The sequence below is a fragment of the Octopus bimaculoides genome, chromosome 3 (assembly GCF_046866305.1).
Source record: "Octopus bimaculoides isolate indiv1 chromosome 3, ASM4686630v1, whole genome shotgun sequence".
Classification (NCBI taxonomy): Eukaryota; Metazoa; Mollusca; class Cephalopoda; order Octopoda; family Octopodidae; genus Octopus; species Octopus bimaculoides.
Window position 1 is genome coordinate 65,464,583 of NC_142930.1, and position 22,301 is coordinate 65,486,883.

At 35.5% G+C, this 22,301-nt stretch overlaps 1 protein-coding gene across 2 annotated transcripts in view; it reads left to right on the top strand.

Moving 5' to 3' along the window:
• LOC106878243 (uncharacterized) overlaps positions 1-22,301 on the top strand; it is a 332,130-nt gene that overhangs the window by 305,590 nt on the left and 4,239 nt on the right. For both annotated transcript variants that reach the window (XM_052966399.2, XM_089349101.1), the window contains exons 6-9: positions 14,639-15,849; positions 18,457-18,562; positions 19,251-19,392; positions 21,007-21,137. In XM_052966399.2, the coding sequence (XP_052822359.1) occupies positions 14,639-15,849; positions 18,457-18,562; positions 19,251-19,392; positions 21,007-21,137 (1,590 nt within the window). The remainder of the gene's footprint in view (positions 1-14,638; positions 15,850-18,456; positions 18,563-19,250; positions 19,393-21,006; positions 21,138-22,301) is intronic.

Here is a 22,301-nt window from a genome sequence, read left to right on the forward strand (position 1 = left end):
CAAATGCAGTAATGTCTTGACTAGCAGTTCTTTTAAATATGGAATATATACTACTTTTATTATTTGTTTCAGTCATTTGGCTGCTGCCATGCTGGGGCAATGCATTGAAGAATTTTAGTCAAACTTTTCAACCCCAGTACTTACCTTTTTAAGTTTGATACTTATTCTATCAGCCTCTTATGCTGAACTGCTAAGCTATAGGGACGTAAACACACCAACACTGGTTGTCAAGTAGTGGCGGGAGACACACAAATCCACGCATGCGTATACATATACATATATATATATATATATATATATATATATATATATATATATATATATATATGTATATATATATAACGATGGGCTTCTTTCCATCCACAAGGCTTTGGTCAGCTCAAGGCTATAGTAGAAGACATTTGCCCAAGGTGCCATGCAGTGGGATTGAACCTGAAACCATGTGGTTGGGAAGCAAATTTCTTATCACACAGCCATGCCTGTGCCTATATATATATATATATATATATATATATATATATATATATATATATATATAGAGAGAGAGAGAGAGAGAGAGAGAGAGCATTGTATCTTTGTTGAATCTATTTTGTATTTAATAATTTTACAACACTAAAATATGTAACAAAATTGTGTGAAGTTATCAAAATCACATCTCTCAGCCGTTTCAAAACAAACATGATGATATGGATAATGTTGTACATAATGATTAAAAACTTCCGTAATCAAAACAACTTCTGTTCACTAAAGAATTGCTACTGCTCCCCCCACTCTCTCTATCCCCCTTCTCCTTGAATTACTAATTTAGGTGGTGTTTTGGGAGAGCTTTTATGTAGTTGCTTGACTTGCTAGAAATAGCAGGAAAACTCCTTCAAATAACAGTGTACCATCTAGAAAAATGAGGAGGGACACACTGAATCATGTGGGGCATAAGTATACACAACAGAAGAGATGGTTACTTCTGGATTGCCTTTGATCATAGATTTGCTTGTTCAGGACTGACCTGAGGACTAAATGATATCAACAATAATTAATTGACTCCAGATAACAGCACAGCCATGTAGTTTAACCACTTAGATAATGAAAAAACGTCATACTTGTAAAAGAAGAGTAAAAAAAAATGCAATGCTTATTCTTGTTATTGAAGCTAGCTAGCTAGCTCTCTCTCTTTCTCTCTCTCTCTCTCTCTCTCTCTCTCTCTCTCTTTCTCTCTCTCTCTCCCTCCCTCCCCACTGTTATAAAGGTGTGAAGTGGATCAGTAGATAATTGATGACAGTCAAAACTACTATATGTTTGTTTGGCTGTCTCCCTGGAGTCTTGTAAGCTGGGGCCTGGTGAGCTTTAAACCTTTATTGTGTAGCAGCTATTATGATGTTCAGTTGAAACTCTAGTAGCTTTCCCAAGTCATTATCTTTTATATTGTTGTTGTAGCCAATCTCAGCAGCTTTATCAGACAGAGGATTAACAACACCACCACCACCACTGTTGGATATGATGTGGTGGTGTTTGTTTGACTCTCTGTTTCGACAACACTGTAAGGGAATGTTCCCACACTCCAACTAACTTTACTGCACATGAGAAATCTTTTTAACTATCAACTCACTTTTACCTCTCTGTCGTCTTCATTTGTTGGTTGGAGCAAATCACACACACACACACACACACACCTCTGATCATGGAGCTAAAATATATTTAATGAGAAAGGAAAGGGTCCTTGTGAGATGTATATATGATGGTGAGTGCGTAAGTGAATGAGTGAAACCAAATCACACGTTTTACCAATGTTCTTTTTTCTTTTCATTTGCTGTCAGTTTAGCTGTTCTATGATTTACGTAGATGGTTTTCTGTCATTTGACAGGTTTAGAGTTAAAAATACATTATAAAATATTTAAAGAAAACATAAAAGTGATACTTTTGTGATATTTTTTTTTTACAGAAATCATTATAAAATGCTTAATTGAATTGGCCAGTGATGGAAAGGAATTTAAACTACATATGTACAAACACACACACTCACACAGGGAGCAGGCATAGTTGTGTTGTGAAGAAGTCCATATGGTTTTGGGTTCAATCCCATTGCATGCTTGGGAAGTGTCTTCTACAACAGAACCAACCTTGTGAGGGGATTTTATAGATGGAAACTAACAGAAGCCTTTTGTGTGTGTATGTGTATACATGGCTGCATGAATGTGTATGAGTTAGTTTCTCCTTGACATCACATAACAGTTGTAAATGAGTGTCACCAATCTACCAACATAGTCTTTCATGTTCAACTTTCTACAGAAACAAGTGGCAACTGGAAGGGCATCCAGCTGTAGAAAACCTGCCTCAGCAAATTCCATTTCACACACACACACACAACACACGTATCTAAGGTTAGTGTGCTGGCAGAATCGTTAGCAACCAGACAAAATGCTTAGTGATATTTTGTTCATCGTTGTGCTCTCTGAATTCATATTCCTCTGAGGCTAAGTTTGCCTTTCATCCTTTTGAGGTTGATAAAATAAGTACCAGTTGAGCACTGGGGTTGATGTACTTGACTTAACTACTCCTGGGTAAGATTATAAAACTGCTGCCCTCTGTCGAGCCAGTGTGATAGAGTAGGTTCATCAAACCAGTATGCTGTCAAGCTTAAATTCACAGCCTCCACATCTGACCATGGTTGGTGAAAAGAACATACTGAGGCCTTTGTCCTGCTGTAGACTAAAGCAATAGGAAATAAAGTGCTTTGCTGAACGATGTAACGTGTTACCCTGTTCAGTAATTGAACCCCTTGCAGTATAACCATGAAATAAATATATGTATGAAGTATTTCTCAACATATGAAACCATTAGCAGCACATAAAACATGTATTGTGTCTATTAAATAATATTTATTTCTCACCAGATAGTGCTTTTTTGTTAATCTTACCATCACAGTACATCACACATACATGCACGCAATGTTTGTTTTTCTGTACTGCCACTATTCAGACAAAACTTATACGCTTTTTTTTTCCAACAGCTGGATGCTCTTCTTGTTGCCAACCCTCACCTGTTTCCAAGCAAAGTAACATTTATTGTCATCTTTCAAATACAAACAACTCATACATAACTGCTTGTGTAGCAATATTTCTTCACAATTAGAATGTGATGTCAATTTAAGGAGTCTCACATAATCACACATATATTCATATACAGTGGGCGTTATTCAGTTTCTATCAACCAAATTCACTCACAAGGATGGGGTTATAATGGATGCTCACAAGGTCACACATAGTTACTAAGTAAACTTCTTAACTACACACACACTAACTTGGTTGATGTTAGTATTTTTATAGCTATCTTTAGTGTTCACTGCAAGAGGTATTTGGTGGTCTCCAAGACAAGAGAATAGGAAATATTTTATCATTTTGGAAGAGCAGAAATGTGGTCGTTCAATTTATTCTGAGTACATTTCTTTATAAGTTAGTCAGAGGAAGAAGGGACAGAAGCTGAATATTTTCCCATTGGAAACATCTGCATAAGGTCTGTGTGTGTGTGTATGTATGTGTGTATATACAATCCTCATTATCATCAATCAATCTCCCAAGGACAATGACAAAGTTTGTACAAGCAGCATTCACATACAAAAAAAAAAAAAAGTTTGAATAGTTGTGCTACTAAATAACACAAAGAATTTATTCCAACACACTTCCATTTCATTGCCACTCTGCTGTCCTAAAACTTGGAAATAATAAAATTAATGGATCATTGTGACATATGTATTTCTTGATCAGATATCTACATTGGAATCTACCAGAATGTATAAAGAATGAATAGGCACATGTGTGGCTATGTGGTAAGAGGTTTGCTTCACAACCACATGGTTCTGGGTTCAGTACCACTGTATTACACTATGATTATATCTTCAAGCTGACCTAAGCCTTCTGAGTAGATTTGGTTGACAGAAAAGTTCCTGGCTTTAAGGGTATCATGAAAGGCCTGACTGGCGGTCCAGCCTTCCAAGTTCTTTTACAGGGTTTAGAAAAACTGAAGGACTGCTACAATAAGTGTGTGAATGACTGAAACAAGTAAAAGCTGAAATATATAGATCCAGCTGTTACCTGAAAACTAACATAGTTTTATAACATGTACTATACTTTCATTAATTGTTTTACATGCCTATGCAGATGCGAGCAGGCATAAACTCTCCGTCCACTTTCTCACTCTTTGACCTAATTGCACATTAAAGATGTGACAGCTGGAAGGAGAGAGAGCTGCACCAGCTCTTGGCTTGTATCATTTTCAGTTGAGTAGACTTAAGCAATGGGAAATAAAGTGCTTTGCTGAAGGACATAATGTGCTGCCCCATTCAGGAATTTGAACTCATCGCAGTATAACCATGAAATAAATACCCCTAACTGCTAGGCTGCACATTTCTCTCTCACTCAGGTGTGTGTGCAAATGCGCGCGTGCACACACATTTGTTTTAAGTATTGAAAAGCAGCACCTTATCCTCTGAGCATTACAAATTTCTTGACAAAAATATGTATTTCTTGCATGTTAGCTTTCAGTACATACGTGTGTGTGTGTACAGATTTGTTTATATGTATGCTTGTATGTGTGTGTGTGTGTGTGTGTGTGTATATATATATATATATATATATATATATATATAGTTCAAATTTACAGAAAATGAGATGAAGACAGGTGAGGGAAGAAGCCAATGTGTTAATTTGATGCCCTGGAGGAATAGAAAAGTCTTTGACATTTCGAGCCGACGCTCTTCGACAGAAAGGATTGAGAGGAAAAAAGACTGAGAGAAAATATTTTGTAGGGGCTTAACAGTTCAAAATGTTGAGGCATGCTGGAATGAGGAATATGTGTGTGTGTGTTTTACGTACATGTGCATGTGTGTATGTATGCATAAATATATTAAGTTGATTGTGTTGTTCTCAAGAAATTTATGAAGGATTTGTGTAGCTGAGAAATATAAATCTCAAGAACACACTCATGCACACATTGGCAATATGTATAAACATTAAATTCTGCTATGAAAAGTAAATTTTTCTACTTCAGATTGGCATCCCCACCAGACAAAACAGCTGTCGAAAACTAGCATTAAGAATTACCTCCCTTCTTTTAATGGTAGTCTTAGTGTTGTAATAGTTTCTAATTTTTAAGAACGTTTATGATAGTCACTTGTTTTAGTACATAGTCGATAACATTGCTATTTTTAAAATATTTTAAATTTTACATTTGTGTATCAGAATTTAAATACATTAAGCTATTGACAATGTTTGTTTATACTTCTAAAAACTTAGTGTTTTTGTTTTTAGCTTAAAAATTTGTTTATGATTAGTTTTAACTTTTACCAAACAGTGACGGTCATTATGAAAATACTAACGAATTTAGGTAACAGGTACACTGAGTGATTCAAAAGTCCCTTTAATATCCCAATAATAATTTCTTTTATTTTGTTACAATTATGTTATATAACGTGTATGTGGTGGGTGTATCTGTGTGTATATATGCTTTGCTTACAGTTCTATTTTTTCGTTTGCTTAAGTCATTGAACTGTGGTCATACTGGAGTTCTTCCTTGAAATGTTTAGTTGGTCGATTTGAACCCCAATACTTAATTTTATCAGTTGCTCTTCTTTTTTTCTATCTTTCTTTTTTCACACGGAATTACTAGAATGTAAACAAACCAGTGGGTGGCAGACACACATGCACAAATTAATACACATGAGTTGTGTAATTTCAGACATGGCTATGTAACTTGCACAACAAACTTCTTAACCACTCGGCTATACCTAAGGTTTTAGATTCTCTCATGTGCCACTTCATATAAGTATATACAATGATTTCCATTATAAATATCACTTTTATGTTTTGTCTAAAGTAATTACATTCCAAAGTGATTTAACTACTTTAAATAGGTATTTTTAATGAGGTAAATTTTAATTACCACCCAGAGTTATTAAGAGCATTTGTGTGTGCTGTTGTTATCTATCTTTTACTTGTTTCAGTCAGTTGATGGTGGCAATGCTGATGCACCGTCTTGAAGGATTTTAGTTAAACATATATATATATATATATATATATATATATTGGAAGAGATAGACTCAGGAAGACATGAGACAAAGTGACGAAGCATGATCTTTGAATGTTGGACCTCATGGGCAATGACAAGTGACCGAGACCTTTGGCAATATGCTGTGCTTGAGAAGATCCATCAAGCCTAGTGAGATTATAGTTGTGACCAATGCCAGTGTCGCATGCCTGGCATGTAAAAAGCACCCTTCGAACTTTGGGTTTCACAGAAGCAGTGACCAAGACCTTTGGCAATATACTGTGCTTGAGAAGACTTGTCAAGCCAAGTGAGATCATAGTCCTGGCAGATGCCATTATTTCGTAACTAGTACATAAAAAGCACCCACTATACTCCTGGAGTGGTTGATATTAGGAAGGGCATCCAGGTTACAATCTGATTTGGCATGGTTTCTACCTCAGGATGCCCTTGTCAGTTTTCAGTCAAACCGTCCAACCCAAGCCAGCATGGAAAACAGATGTTAAATGCTGATGATGATGATGTTACGCATGTGCGCGCGCACACACAGGTGAGTGGACAAAGAATAGAAAAAGGCATTCAATATATTTAGTAGGAGTTACATCAAAACAGTTTGATTCAGCTCCATGTAACTTCAAGTTTTGCAGGTTTCTTACAGAGAGAGGCCTGGCTCATTTAGGCTCAGGTTACTTGTAATCTGAGCCTAAATGAGCTAAGTTCCTGTAAGAAGCATGCAAAACTTTAAATTACATGGAGCTGAATCAAACTGTTTCAGGTAATAGTATGTGTATATGATGGGATTCCACACAGTTTCTGTGTACCAAAGTCACACATAAAGCATTGGTTAGCCTGGGGCTGTAGCTGGAGACACTTGCCCCAAGGTGCCACACAGTCGACTGAACCTGAAATCACATGGTTGCACAGTCAGCTACTTAATCACACAGTCACACCTACACCTAATTTTCATAAAAATTTGCAAGAAACCCATACTAGTTACTGTTACAGATGCACTTTCTCCTATTTCTATACGGTAATCAAAAGAGGAGGGACAGAGCCCATAATATTTGCAGACTCTGTCTGAATGGTGAGATTAATGTCGTTCATGTTGAACTTGAAACATCTGTTTCAATGCCTGATGGAAATGTGAATGTGATTGGGAATTGCAGCTAAGTTACTGTTCCTGGGAGAAGAACTGGGTGATGAGTTGATGTGGAGGGTGTGGAAAGTGAGAAGCCATAGAAGTAACTAGTGTGTGTGTGTGTGGTTGTAAAGGGTATGCAGCTAGGTAGTCCCATGTTTTACATTGTTTTAGTTTTCACCAGGGAAACATTGTAATAGCTTTGTGTTGTTAAATTAATACCTTTTCAATAACGAAATGAGAAGGTGAGAGAGTTACGTCAGTGGTAGTTACTGATATAAATTTGTTTAAAATTTAAACAGCTTGTTTTCAGTTAAATAAATGCAGACTATTCCCAGCAATGTGTCCTTACAGTATCTGATGGCAATATTTTTATCTGTCATCTCCAATAAGTGCATACTCTCACATTAAACACAATCAGTGCCGGAACCAGAGGAATTCGATATTTTCCTGTTTGAACAGCTTTATTTCCATGAACTTCCTGAAAGTGAGTCAAACGTACACATGATCAGTTTATTAGCTGTCTCTAGAGTATTAAGAGATACTCTTCTTTAGATATTAGTGGTGGTGGTGATGGTGGGTGTTCTTGTATATGATATCATCTGTGATAATTTTCTATCCAGGCTGACTTAGCAATCCTCCCATGGGAAATAACCTAATCAGTTAATGTACAGAATTATCTTGTGTCTTGTCATTATTGTTATTAAAGTTTTAGTACTTTATCAATTTATATTCTAATCTAGCATTATCAGTACTGAAGACATTCTATTTGGATTATATTGTGTCAGTTTAATAAAAGTATTTAACTTATATTGGTAATTCTTTTCATAGTGCATTTTTTATTTTTTTATATTTTGGTTTCAAATTTTGGCACAAGGCCAGCAATGTTAGGGGGAAGTTAAGTCAGTTATATTAGTTCCAGTACTCAACTGATATCTGTATTATTGACACCAAGAAGGCCAAGTCAACCTTGGCAGAATTTGAACTCAGAACATAGAGCTTGAAGAAATACTGCTAAGTATTTTGTCTGATGCTCTAACGATTCTACCCGCTCAACACCTTTAATGGTTGTTTCAGAGTTTGGTACAAGGTCAGCAATTTTTTTAGATTGTTGGGTTAATTGATTACATTGACCCCAATACTTGATTGGTTCTCTATTTTATCAACCCTGAAAGAGTGAAAGACAAAGTTGACTATAACAGTATTTGAACTCAGAATGAGTTCAACTCAGTTCTGAACTCAGAATTGATTTGAGGTTGTGATTCAGATATTACTTTCTATCTTTGTTACAAGTCTTCAGTTAGCTGGGGAGTATGAATCGATTGCTGATTATTTTGCATTTAATACAATGTAATTTAGCAATACCAATGGGAGTGCTTTACTGCTAGATATAGAAACCAAATCCACCTCAAAATACATCCCACCCTTGCACATATACCATCGTCTTAGAAATGTAAGAAAACATTGGCTTATGTCGTAAATATACAAAATACACAATGTACGAATGAAAGAGTGTTTCAGAGAATTAAAAGCTATGAACAGTCATAGGTCTGTTGGATTAGAGTTGACTTGGAGCCAAAACAACAACAATATATTTATAAGCTTTGACAATAATTTTCAAAAATAACATAAAAGAGAATTACTTGTGTATTCAACCATAAACTGCAAGTTCATTGTAGTGTGTACACTTCAATCCTGGCACATTATAAATCTGCTTTATTGAAGATATTGCTTATGTGTTCTGAAGCCAACAGAACGTCACTAGCCAATAATAGGAACCCATCACAATCATTTTGAAGAGTCCATCATAAATTTCCAAACCAGATAGGGATTTTATTATTATTATTTTTTTTTTTTTTTTTTTTTTTTTTTTTTTTGTAAAGCAGGCAGTATTGTTAGCACTCCAGGGCAAAATGCTTAGCAGTATTTCATCTGTCTTTATATTCTGAGTTCAAATTCTGCTTAAGTCGGCTTTTCCGTTCATCCTTTTGGGGTTGTTAAATTAAGTACCAATTGAGTACTGGGGTTGATGTAATCAACTTACCCCCTCCCCACAGATTTCAGGTCTTATGTCTGTAGTAGAAAGGATTATTATTAAGGAACACTCACACTTGAAATATGTTAAAATCTGCTTCCATATGTATTACATATATGTATTCATGTACATATGTGTGTGAATCCAGTTTCTTATGCAGTGAAACAATGATAAATAAGTCTGCATGAATACTTATTTTGTCCTCCACCATACTTCTCCCTTACATTTTTGCTCCATGATGCATAATTGGCCTAATACTTAAACAACCTTCACTCTAGTAGAATGTGTATAAATAAAGGTTACCTACATTAACTATGAAAATACTATTTATCATCATCATCCAGCTATTTTTCATTATCATTGTTCCACGAGTTAGACAGCCACAACTCTCCTTGACCCATTATAGCCTTCATAATCAATCATGGTCCTGCAGGATAGATGAAATAAAGTCATAGCCAAGTGCTAGGTTTGATTTAATTGACTGACCTTGTACCTAAATTAGAAACAATTATTATCATCATCATTATTATTTTTATTATTAAGGCAGTGAGCTAGTAGAATCATTAGTATGCTGGGCAAAATGCTCAGTGGCATTCTGTCTGTCTTTACATTCTGAGGTCAACTTTGCCTTTCATCCTTTCATGGTCAACAAAATAAGTACCAGTTGAGCACTGGGGGCCTATGTAATCGACCCCACCCCCACCCCACCCGAAATTTCAGGCCTTGTGCCTATAGGAGAAAGGATTGTTGTTATTATTATTGATAGACTGGCAGAATTATTAGAACATCAGACAAAATGTTGTTTTGTGTTATTTGTTCTGGCTCTATGTTCTGTGTTTGAAATCCTGCTGGAGTTATTCTCATCTTTCATCCTTTCAGGGTCGATAAAATAAAACCCCAATCAAAACTGGGCTTAATGGTATCAACTTATCCCTACCTCCTAAATTTAAGGCCTTGCACCTGTTCTAGAAACAAATATTATTATTATTATTATCATTTTTAACATCATGGAAGGCACAGTCTTTCCATCTGCCTATGCTACATTCCTAGCAATAATCCTTCAGCATTTAAACCGGCCATGTTAGACCCAAATATTCTCCCTACCTTATCTTCAAACTGGCCAGATCTTGCCCTATAATGTCATTCTAAAAACAAAGTCACATCATCAAAATCTTGAAGGTATGTTATAATGCATGATGAATTCAAAAACAATGTGAATTAATAGGTATTAGATTTGACAGAGTAATCTGAATGCTAAAAGGAGAACTCTATCTCCTGTTTCTCCTCTAAACCTTTCTTTGGTTGTAATTAGGGCTAATATTGTAAAAGCAGTTATATTTCTGCTCATATATAAACTATACTTAATAAATATAAAAAAGTGATACTACTAATGAGCATTATTAAACCTTTACAATCTTTTACTGTAGTAGATAAAGGAACTTTAATTTTCTTCATAGTTGTGATTACTCTAAAAGCAAATCAGTATATAGTAAATATAAACATGAACATTAAGGCAGATTGGATATAAACATATTAAGAGAAAGAAAGAAATGTTACACAGTCACAGGCATGGTTGTGTGTTAAGATGCTTGCTTCCCAACCATATGGTTCTAGGTTCAGTCCCGCTGCATGGCACCCTAGGCAAGTATCTTCTACTATAGCTTCAGGCCGACCAAGGCCTTGTGAGTGGATATGGTAGACAGAAACTGAAAGAAGTGTGTTATATATAGATACAAACATAGATACATACATATATCTATGTATGTGTGTCTGTTTGTCCCTCACCCCTCTACTGCTTGACAACTGGTGTTGGTGTGTTTATGTCCCTGTAATAGAATAAATACCAGGCTTCAAAAAACTTCTTGGGTCAATACATTCGACTATAAATTCTTTAAGTCAGTGCCCCAGCATGGCCACAGTCTAATGACTGAAACAAGTAAAAGATAAAAAGAGCTTTTATTATCTGAACTTGTATTTTACGATTATCACTTGAGTCTTTATTATCCTATCTGTTGCTTGTTCTCATAATTTTCATCTATGTACTTACCAACCTAATGTCCCTGTCTGTGTGAAGAAAATAAAATTGCAATTTTAAAACTTTATTGTTTCTGTGAAGGTTAGCTTTATGTGTTCTCATTCAATTCAGTCTATTTTTACAATAACAACAAAAACATATTTGTATGTATTTCTAAGTAATTAGTGTTGAAAGTCAGTCTTCATTTGTATGTAAATATTTGATTTAAAGGAGAATTTGTACTTTAATCTTTTTTTTTCTTTTGTCTTATTACTTATCGGTAGGTTTTTTTTTTAATTTTCAATCAAGTGCTTACAAGGATTATTAAAAGCTCCTAATTAACTTTAAATACAAGAATAAATGCATAGAAAGAGAGATAGCTAGATGAATAGATGGCAATAGAAATGAATAGATAGGTGGCTTAATGTCTGGGAAGGGGAGATGGTGATAGCAGTGAGGACTGTCATCATGTTGGTTGGTAGCTTCACTGGGAAACTGGCCTCCCCCTCTCTCTCTCTCCCTCTCCTTTACATTTCATAAACCCAGCCTAATTCCTCTACTTTCTAAAAACATTTCTCACACCCCTTTCTCCAGCCCAAAGAGGTGGAGTAAAGGGCCATTAGCTATATAGTGGTAGGTGGTAAATGGTTGGCTGGCTGGCTGGCTGGCTGGTCAGTCGGTCGGTCGGTCCAGTATGAAAGTGTGTCTAGCAGTTAATATAAAAGCTGGGAAAGGCTATTGGTAATTGCTGTCTGCCCCACAGGTTGAGGAAATCTAGACTGGCTGCCCATATAACAAGTGGTTGCTCTGCACAGCTTATTTTTCTGTAATGCAATTTACTGAATTCTGAAATGTTTCTTTATGATTACAAGTTATCAGATTTGTGTCTTAAGAACAGAAGAAAAACTAAATATATTTGAGTCAAGTCAACCTTCACTTTATTGCTTTGATGAATAATCAGCTTCTTTAACCTTTCTCACCATCTTAAGTGGGTAAGGCACTTTTATTTAGTTCTTACTTTCTGTCACATTTTTCGCTCTCTCTCTCTCTCATTTCTGTTTCATTTTCATCATTTTACCTGATACACACTCTTTTCTTTTGTAAGGGATGAGAGTTTAAACACTCACCCCTTACCATTAAATTCATAATTTAATATTAGCAGAGGTTTCAAGATTTGATAATGAATTTTATATATCTTTGTTTTTTTTTTTACTTTTCTTTTAAATTTTGCTTCAGTATTTTTACATGGGTTTTCACACACACACACACACACACACACTCCATGCACAGTTGCAATATTTTGCAGATATGAACCAGGTGCACCTTCATTTCTTTCCTAATATACCATTTCTATATAATTCCAATATCATTATTTATTTTATCAGTGTTTTTAGTCATGGGTGTAAGGTGTTCTGTAATGGCTTTCATGCACCATGCATTCCATATTTTCATGTTTGTGGTTACCAAGTCAATATTAAAAAAAAGTATTTTTTCAAAGTAGGTGTTTTTTTTGTTTTTTTCTGTATGTGTTAACAAACCCCTTTATTTTGTTTGTTGAAAGGCATTTTAGGATATTACTGAAATAGTTTGAGCCAGTTACAGATATGAGCGCATTATTCCTTAGCAGTCTTTCTTGTCATTTTCCCTCTTTTACTTCTTTATTTTCTGGGTGGCCTGCTACTACTGACAATTATATAATTTTGTTTCTGGAAAAGAAATGAATACGAACAAATGACAAGTGCATATAACCAGTAGCTATGGGTGCATATGCCAGCTCGAGTACATGTGCATGCTTGCTCTCTGTCTTCACCCCGATTCCTCTCTTGTTTAAAGATCTGTGTACAGTTGAATTAAGCATCTACTTTGCCTTTCAACTCTGCATCATCAATAAAATAAATACCAGTGATACACTGATATCTTCCCCCAATAAATGTATGGTCATGATTATAAGTTAAGAAAATAGACCCGAGTTCCTTGACTGTACTTTAGTTTGTTGACCATTGCAGGATTTGAACTTGGAATGTAAAGAGTGGGAACACTTAATATAAAGCATTTCTTTCTCCTTCCCATATTTGACTATTTCTACATTCTATCACTGTTTTTTTTTTCTTTTTTCAAGTAAAGAGCAAGGTATATATTTAATTTATAGTTAAATGCAAGGGGAATAACTTTTGATAGTAGTCCTGTAAAAGTTATTTCGAAATAATGATATATAGTCACATTTGTGAGTATAGAGCAGGAAAGAGAGTGGTTGTGTGCACATGCATGTGTGTAAGTGGTTTGAAGACTATTAAAAATCAGCATGTTTATTGATCCTAATCTGTTGAAAAAATACAGGAAAATTGCCCTTTTTTTTTTTTTTTGTCTTGTTTTGTCTAATTTCAGCTATTCAGTCATTCCTACAAGTGATGGACAACTTTGTACAATTTTTCCAAGCTTTACTTCACATTAGAATAGTTCTGATGAATACTCTGTCCTTAGTAAAAGTTACCACCGCAACAAAAAAGTTAAAAGCTATATAATATGTATCAGTGTGTATGTGTATGCCTATTTAATGTGGCAGCAGTGTTGTATCATATCATTTTCATATAAACTGGCACCCAGTTTTAAATGGGTCCAATAGAGATATTTCAGTTATTATCATATTAGCATTGAAAAGGTGCATGTTAAGCAATTTGCTCTCTCTCCTTGTCTAGGACAATTGTATCCTTCAACAAAGGACTTTATTTCATGTTGTGCTGGCCCACCCAGCTGACATTGTGGCTGGTCAGTATCTGTTTAGCATCACAGCTTTGAGTTAATGGAATGTCAAAAAACTTGAAGCTTTCATCAAGCAGTGGACTGTTGTATGCTATCTTTACCCATATTGGTTTCACCTTCTTAGCTGTAGTCATGCTGGAGCGTATGTAAATATATTTATTTTCTACATCACTGAGAGAAAGGAAAACTTTCAAATTTAAAGGAACTATAATACTATCAAATTTAAGTTTAATGCCAAGCCACTTGAGAGTAACATATTGTCAGTGTAGCTAAGTACGTATATACAGGGAGATTTTAGTAAAAGGCTTTTGTGATTATGTCCTTTGGTAACTTGTTTCATAAATACAATAAAATTTCTTTGAGTTATGTGAATCAGTTTTCCATTAAAATTCACCCATAAAATGATCAAGAATTAAGACTTTAGCACTATGGTTACTAAAAAACTGGAAATAGAGTAGAATCTGCACTGCCATATATAAGTTATCACTTAACCATAAGTAGATTGCTTTTACAGTTGTTTTGCAGATATTTTGCAACTTATCCAGTATGACTTTTAAAAAAAAAAAAAGAAATTTTTTGAATTTGAGTGAGAGAAATTGTAGAATTGTTTGACATCCAATAAACTAACTTTCAAAATTTTTTTTTGGCTCTGTTGCAGCATCAAGACTTGGCAGGCGTCCAAAGCGTCTGAAAGAAGCCAACGGGGAATCCAAATCTCATACTACAAACGTTCCTATTGCTCCTTACCCATTACCACTTAGTGGGAACCACAGAAGTATGGCAGATCTGCAGAAACTCATTCAAACTAATGGCAGCTTTAAGTCTGAACTCATGCAAGCGTTCCTTGCTGCTGCCCAGGCCAGCTTTAAAGAGCACGCCAACAACTCCAACTCAAGCCATGCAAATAATAAGCCTGACCCTGCAGCAACTAACAGCATTCCCAATGGGGTAGAATCTGGTTACTCCAGTCTGAATAGCCCAGCCAGCAGCAGCAGCCAGTCACCTGTACATCTACAACCTCAGCCCAACAACAACAACACTACCAGCAACACCACCACCACCACAGCTACGACTACCAATAGTAGTACAACCACTGCTCCAGCTAGTGCGAATACTCCAAGTTGTTCCAATAGCAACAGCAATACTAACAACAATGTAAACAATAGCAACGTTAGCAATGGCACTCACACTATTGCTGTCACTTGTAATAATAGCAACATCATTCATTTGAATGGTGTTAGAACCAAGACTGAACCAGTTGAAAACAGTACCCCCAGTACAGTGCAACCTAGTGTCTTGCCAACCAATATAATAAATGGTATCACAACCTCAGCATTAGTTCCCAATGGTATCTCAAAAGCCGCTGTATCCAACGACATCTGTCATGTCCTTGCTAATGGTGGTGGTGTTATTAATGGTATAGCAGATACTCTTCCCCCTGGTCCACCTAATAATGTCTGTAATGGACTACAGAATGGACTTACTGGTAGTTGCCCAGAAAGGTTGACTACTGTTAGCAGTAACAAGGACATGAGCCCACCTGCCTTCATTATGCCTGAAACCCCCAACTCTACCTCATCTGCAGCCCCCACGCCCCAGACCCCAACATCTTATGAGGAATCTCAGCCAATGATAAAGGTAGAATCAAAGTTTTCTCCCTGCAGTATTGCAACTCAAAAACCTATGACCAAACTCCTAGATAAAATTATTGATGAGGGACGACAGCAACCAACTGAAGCCAGGAGGAAGTTGATTGAGCAGGTAACAATAACAATTGTTGAAGCTCACAGAGTTACTTGTCGAGTTACTCATGAAGCTGTTGTGGAAGCCTATACAAAATGGGAAGAAAACAAAACCAAACTATTGGAGGTGAGTTTTTTACTCAGGTTATTCAATCTAATTCATTTACTTCGATTTTTTTTTTTTATATTTTCCTTCGATCTGCCAATCAATTTGAGAATTCTTTTCATATTTAGATTTGATTTCTCTAAAATATTGAATCTTTTTTCTATAGTTTATAAAGTCAGTACTTCTACCTGTATTTGAAAGCAAGTTTTACTTCCTGGATAAGATGATATCCTCCATAGAGTAATTTCCAACTTGCTATCTATTTCTTATCTAGTTTAACTAAGACAAATAGATTTAACTGTGCTATCAAAACAAACTACTATATTTTCAGCAGTACATGAATAATCAAATACCAACACCAGAATTGTTTAATTTAACATTTAAAATAGGTGAAACTTGGTGTTCAACTCAGTTAATTTTTTCAAGGTTTGTTATTAAACTGAAAACAAGAATGCCTATTAGATTCACAAGTTCAATATTCCAATACAGTCTGGGATTGCATAAATATCCATATCTCAAGAAAGTTATATAAATAAACAAGTTACATGAACTATTGGTTCTTTTGTGTGTTAATGATAGACTATGAAATTTATAGAAGTTAAAAAACACTCTTAAATAGCAGTGAATTTATAGCAATCAGTGAAAAATTTTATTCAATATTATCCATGGTGTAGTATGTTAAATTATTTGGAAATATGAGCACACTTAAATTGAGAGTTACTGGGTATTAAAAAATATGCAAATTTATGCAAGAGATATAGCTACATTGGTTTAGATGTAATATCTTGCTAGGAGAGAAACAGTGAGTTGATCAAAAATGTTAATCAAGAAAGATTTGAAGAAATAGCTTGGAAAAACCTGAAGAAAGGATTGGATTTCTATGACATCATATGGAAATTGTAGAACTTGCATAGAAAAAATATGTAAAACTGATGGGGGTTATGACATTGTTGATGGCACATCTGAATGAATTTAAATTATGGCACTCGACTTAATGTTAACATTCCTTAATTCTAGAATTTGTGACAATATAAGATTGGTACAGGTTTTGGATTTTCCTAAAGTTTATTTCATGAGTTCATGCACATAGAATGTTACCAGTTAGAAAAAGGAAAATCCAGTTGTTCATAAGTGTTAGTCTCTTTTTGTTGTCAAAAACAGAACTATGGATCAGAAAAATTTCCTGAAAGTGTTGAAGAATATACAAATTAGTGTTTTTTCATTCTGTATTGTCCCTCATTTTTTGATGAGCTAGTCAAGAGTGGAAGAGCAGTGTTCATGATTTTTGTAGGTTTAGACTGTTATCTTTGTTACCCAGCTTGAACATTTGTAGACCAGTGTCTGCAGGGGAAAAACACTAGCAAAGAAGGGACTTTTCTGGTTCAAATGCTTGCAACATAATGAACTTTACAAAAGGCACTAAATGACTGTTGATGTAGAAATCTCCCCTGTATTTTTATAGTGTAGACGGATCACATATGAACATTTTTCTTCCTACTTTAAAGAAAGATTAAAGCTTACAAAAGTAATTCATCTGGTGATATTTTAGCACTCTTATTTTTGTGTAATAGATGTTCTTCAAACTACTTGACATTAAGTTCTTTTGAATGCCTGAAAATTGCTTTAAAGAAGGCTTAATACTGCCATTACAAACTGTCCAGCTTGTTACTAATGAGGTGGGTTTGGATACAGGTGCATTCAGCATCTTTTAGAGAGTAACCACTTGCTTTGCAAACTGTTGTAAGGAGGAAGGGATAGAGTTATAAATGTATCCATCATCATCTGAGATCAATTTGTACCAGGTTCAAAATTCACCTTTCATCCTTCAGAGTTTCAATTAAACAATTGTTAGTCGGCTTGTGCCTGTGTAAGCTATCATTAATATCATGAATTATATTTTAAATCAGTTTGTTGTTTGTAAGTGACTCATTACTGTGGTTATTGAGTTTATGTATGTTCAACTTGGGCTGCAATTTCTTTTTCACTTTCAGTAAGTTACCCTCATGTGACTTAATATTTAAATTATGTGCTACTTTCATATATGGCACCTAGTATCTTATATGTCTTGGTGAATCTCATAACATTTTGTGTTATAGAAGCACTATGGAAGTAATATATCTTGGGTTTAGCAGTTTTTCACATCCATCCTTCTTCAAGCTTTACTTTTTGTACCATGTTTCTGTTTAAATGCACTGCATCTATTTCAGTTGATTTTAAAGATGAAGAATTTGCTAAAATATGTTTGTCATAGTTAAGTTGATGTTTGGAACATAAATTAACATAAAATTTTGATGGAGGGTTTAGATCATGAAATTTGCACCATAGAACCTGGAACGGTCTCAGGTGGGTCGGTATCAAAAGAGTTCATATTGTTGTTTTAGCATGAGTCAATTCTGATCAAACAGACCTAAGACCAAATACATTTACACCACAATCATCCCATCTTTTTAGGAATAATTAGAACTACATGATCTGATGTGCACTCTTTTTAAGATGGTTGGGTATAATTTAAGAGAAATTTGGCTGCTATTGTAGCACCAAACCCCACTTAAATCTTCTCAACTTTGCACATTGTTAATTAAATGAAATTGAATTGAAGAATCCACTTTCTTCTCTTTTTTCACTTAGGCTTTGGATGGTAAGAATAGTGCCTCAGATCTTATGTGGAGACAGTTTCTAACAAACATGGTGCCTGAGATTACAAATGTTGTCCAGTTCTGCAAGCGGCTACCTGGTAAGTAATGTTATTCTAACCTCTGTCTTCTATCTTTATCCCTTCTCTCTCAAGTTTCTTTTCATTCTCCTTCTAGCCCTTGCCTCTTTCTATGACACATGTACACACACACACACAAATATTTCTCTTCCATTTTCTATTTTTATTTCTACCCCCCAACCACACACACACACCTCATCTAATTTCTTCTCACTCCCCATCTAAATTCTTTTCTTACAAATAGCTTCAAGTTTCTTGTTAAAATTGAGCAGGTTTGTTGGTGGTCTTGAATACTACTCTTAATTCTGTACAATGCCTTAATTTAGTTAACCATCTAAAGTAGCTATCAGATATTCAAGAAGTTACCAATGAAAGACTGGCATCTTGTCCATGATATTTGTCTCACATTTTATGAATGCCATAAAATTTAAGCTAAATGTTAAACTGCCACCACCACCACCACCACCACCACCAAAAACCTAGCTTATGAAGCAAGTTTTCAATTTTCTTTCCTCAGAGAATTGAAAAAAGGATATATTATAGCTATAGGGACCTGAGGGCAGGCTGTAGTATAGCTACAAGTTGTTGAGGGCAGGCTGCCCTATAGCTACAGAGGCTGGGAGCAGGATTCTGTTTACATAGCGTTAAGAAAATAAATCTCACATTGATTTTATTAATTCTATTTATTGGCATTATCCTTTTTTTCCAGGTTTCTCTGAAATTGACCAAGAGGACCAAATCAAGTTGATCAAGCAAGGAACCTTTGAGGTGATGTTAGCAAGATTTTGTATGCTTGTTGACCACCAAAATTATACCATGTTTGATCCTGACATGAAGATGCAATGTCCAAGGTAAACTGATTTCTACTGTGCACTGTGTGTTACAAAGGCTTACATTGAGTTAACTGTTGAGTATTGCTAGTTCTTACTGATATGAAAGGGGCACAGCCATTCATGATGATGATGTTTGTAGTGGGGTGAATAAATGGTAATAACTAATGGACAAAAATCCTTATAGACATTGAGTTAAAAACCAAGAATATGTTGATAATGCATGAGTACAATCTTCTTAGTAAAAATCTCAGGATATTTATGATTGTTTTTGGATAAACCACTGACATACTAGGATCACAGTTTGTTTTCTTTTTTAAATCATTTTACTTCTTTTATCCTACTGACACTCTTGGACAAAGGCATGAAAATTACAGCTCATTAAACTAGGTTTTATGAATTTTACAATGTCTTCTAAAACATAGGGCCTTTGTTGTTGCTTAGTAACAAGAAACTAGTAATTATTGAATATGGTTAGTATTATTGATTGAAGAGTTAATGGAATCATGAAAAATTATAGTTACACCTTTTTAGTTGATATTAGAATCTCCTACTTCATTTTGCTGTAACTATTGGACATCCATGCTCCCATGCTAGTATGGTTTAAGTCTTTACATATTTTCTCTCCTAATGTTGTTGACACTAAGTCAGCCATAAAACATTATAATGAAAAATGTGGAAGCTATGACAGCCCTGTTCAATGCCATTTGTTATTGAGAATGCATCAAATGCCTCTCCATCATCCAACACAGCCCACCATAAGTCATCAAGTTGTCAGATCAACCAAACTTTCCCATTGTCTTCCTTAAACTGTTTCTACTAACCACGTGAAACCTTTATTAGGTTTAGAGGCTGTAGTGCTACTCCTGAAATTTCCCTTGGAGTAGTTTTGCTGCTAAAGTCATGTTGACAGTCCTTGTGATTAGCACAGAAGCCACATTGACTCTCTGGTAGAAGCACTTGTTTTAGATGTTCCAGTACACAGGAGTTGCCTATAGCGTATCGATGATTGTTATTGACATGGAAGGGGCATAGCCATTCATGATGATGTCTAACCCATGCCAGCATGGGAAACAGGATGCAGGAATGGTTTCTGGTCTAGGGGGCTTTGCCACTGGACCTCTGTGAGGTTTCTTTCATGACTTCTGAAAGTTCTGGTAGGAAGTTACATTTATGATTCACTTCTGCTCATTTATTGAAGATGGCTAATGAAGTACATTATTAAGATCTTCTCTTGTTTTTGGTATCTGCCATAACTGTTCATCTAACCCTTTAGCATTCAGATTCTGTCAGATATAAAGCTTATGTATTCACACCATTTTAAGTTAATCCTGCGATATTTCATGGCTTTGAGATTTCAATGATGTTATTGTTTATTTTGAAATGACACTGTAAGGTAGCTATGAAAGACCATATCTGACCAGTTTTTACTTAAAACAGGTAGAATATTTTGGCCAGATATAGCCGGTTTAAACACTAAAGGGTTAAAGTTGTTACTAAGCATTCAATGCAAACCGAATTTAGTTTGAGTAGACACGTTGTCACATGTGAGCTTCATTCAACATTTTCATCAAAATTCATCGAATTCTGCTGTTGTAATGAAAAATTCAATAATTATTTAATTTATCATTTCAGGGAAGTAATCCGGGAAATGCCACTAGGAAAGTTTCTTGAAGAATTCTTCTTAATGGCAGAAACCTTTAATCCATTGAAGTTATCTGATCAGGAAATTGGTCTCTTTACAGCTGTTTTGATAATTTGTCCAGGTAATGACACATTATATTTCTTTATATATATATATATATATATATATAGGTTATTTTTTGTATGTTTTATAAATGTTATTGATTTTATGTAAATGCTTCTTAAACTTCATGAACCTTCACTGACTGATCCAATATAGCAATAGTTATTTGTATTTGTATAATAATCCTTTCTACTATAGGCACAAGGCCTGAAAATTCATGGGGATGGGTTAAGTCAATTACAACAACCCCAGTGTTCAACTGGTAATTATTTTATCAACCCCAAAAGGATGAAAGGCAAAGTCGACCTCAGTGGAATATGAGCTCAGAACATAAAGACGGTTGAAATGCTGCTAACCATTGTGCCTGGCATGTTAACGATTCTTCTAGCTCACCGACTTGTATTTGTGTAATAATAACATACGGTGACCTGCTCTGAAATTGATAGCATTTCTAGAGATTTTCATGTTTGATGCTCACAACCATACTACTAGAAAGTGGGAGGTTTTCGGTTGAATTGTTAGAGCCTTATAGTGTTTGTTCCTGTGGAGGCGCAATGGCCTAGTGGTTAGGGCAGTGGACTCGCGGTCATAGGATCGCGGTTTCAATTCCCAGACTGGGCGTTGTGAGTGTTTATTGAGCGAAAACACCTAAAGCGCCGCGAGGCTCCTTCAGGGGATGGTGGCGAACCCTGCTGTACTCTTTCACCACAACTTTCTCTCACTCTTACTTCCTGTTTCTGTTGTGCCTGTAATTCAAAGAGTCAGCCTTGCCACACTGTGTCACGCTGAATATCCCCGAGAACTACGTTAAGGGTACACGTGTCTGTGGAGTGCTCAGCCATTTGCACGTTAATTTCACGAGCAGGCTGTTCCGTTGATCGGGTCAACTGGAACCCTCGACGTCGTAAGCGACGGAGTGCTGACAATAGTGTTTGTTCCAGTTTTCTAAGTTCAAAACCTGTTACGATCATCTTTGCCTTTTATCCTTTCAAGGTTGATAAACTAAAGTACCAGTCCAGTGCATTTATTGCTTGGTATGGCATCAAACTGGAATACCTTGTGGTGTTTATTGTGACCCTATGTAGTCTGAGTTCCTGAGTGCCAGGCATAATTCATCAACCAGTTTAATACCACTAGCTGGTCTTCCAGTGTTTTCAACTGAATTCCTTCTGTTACAAGTATT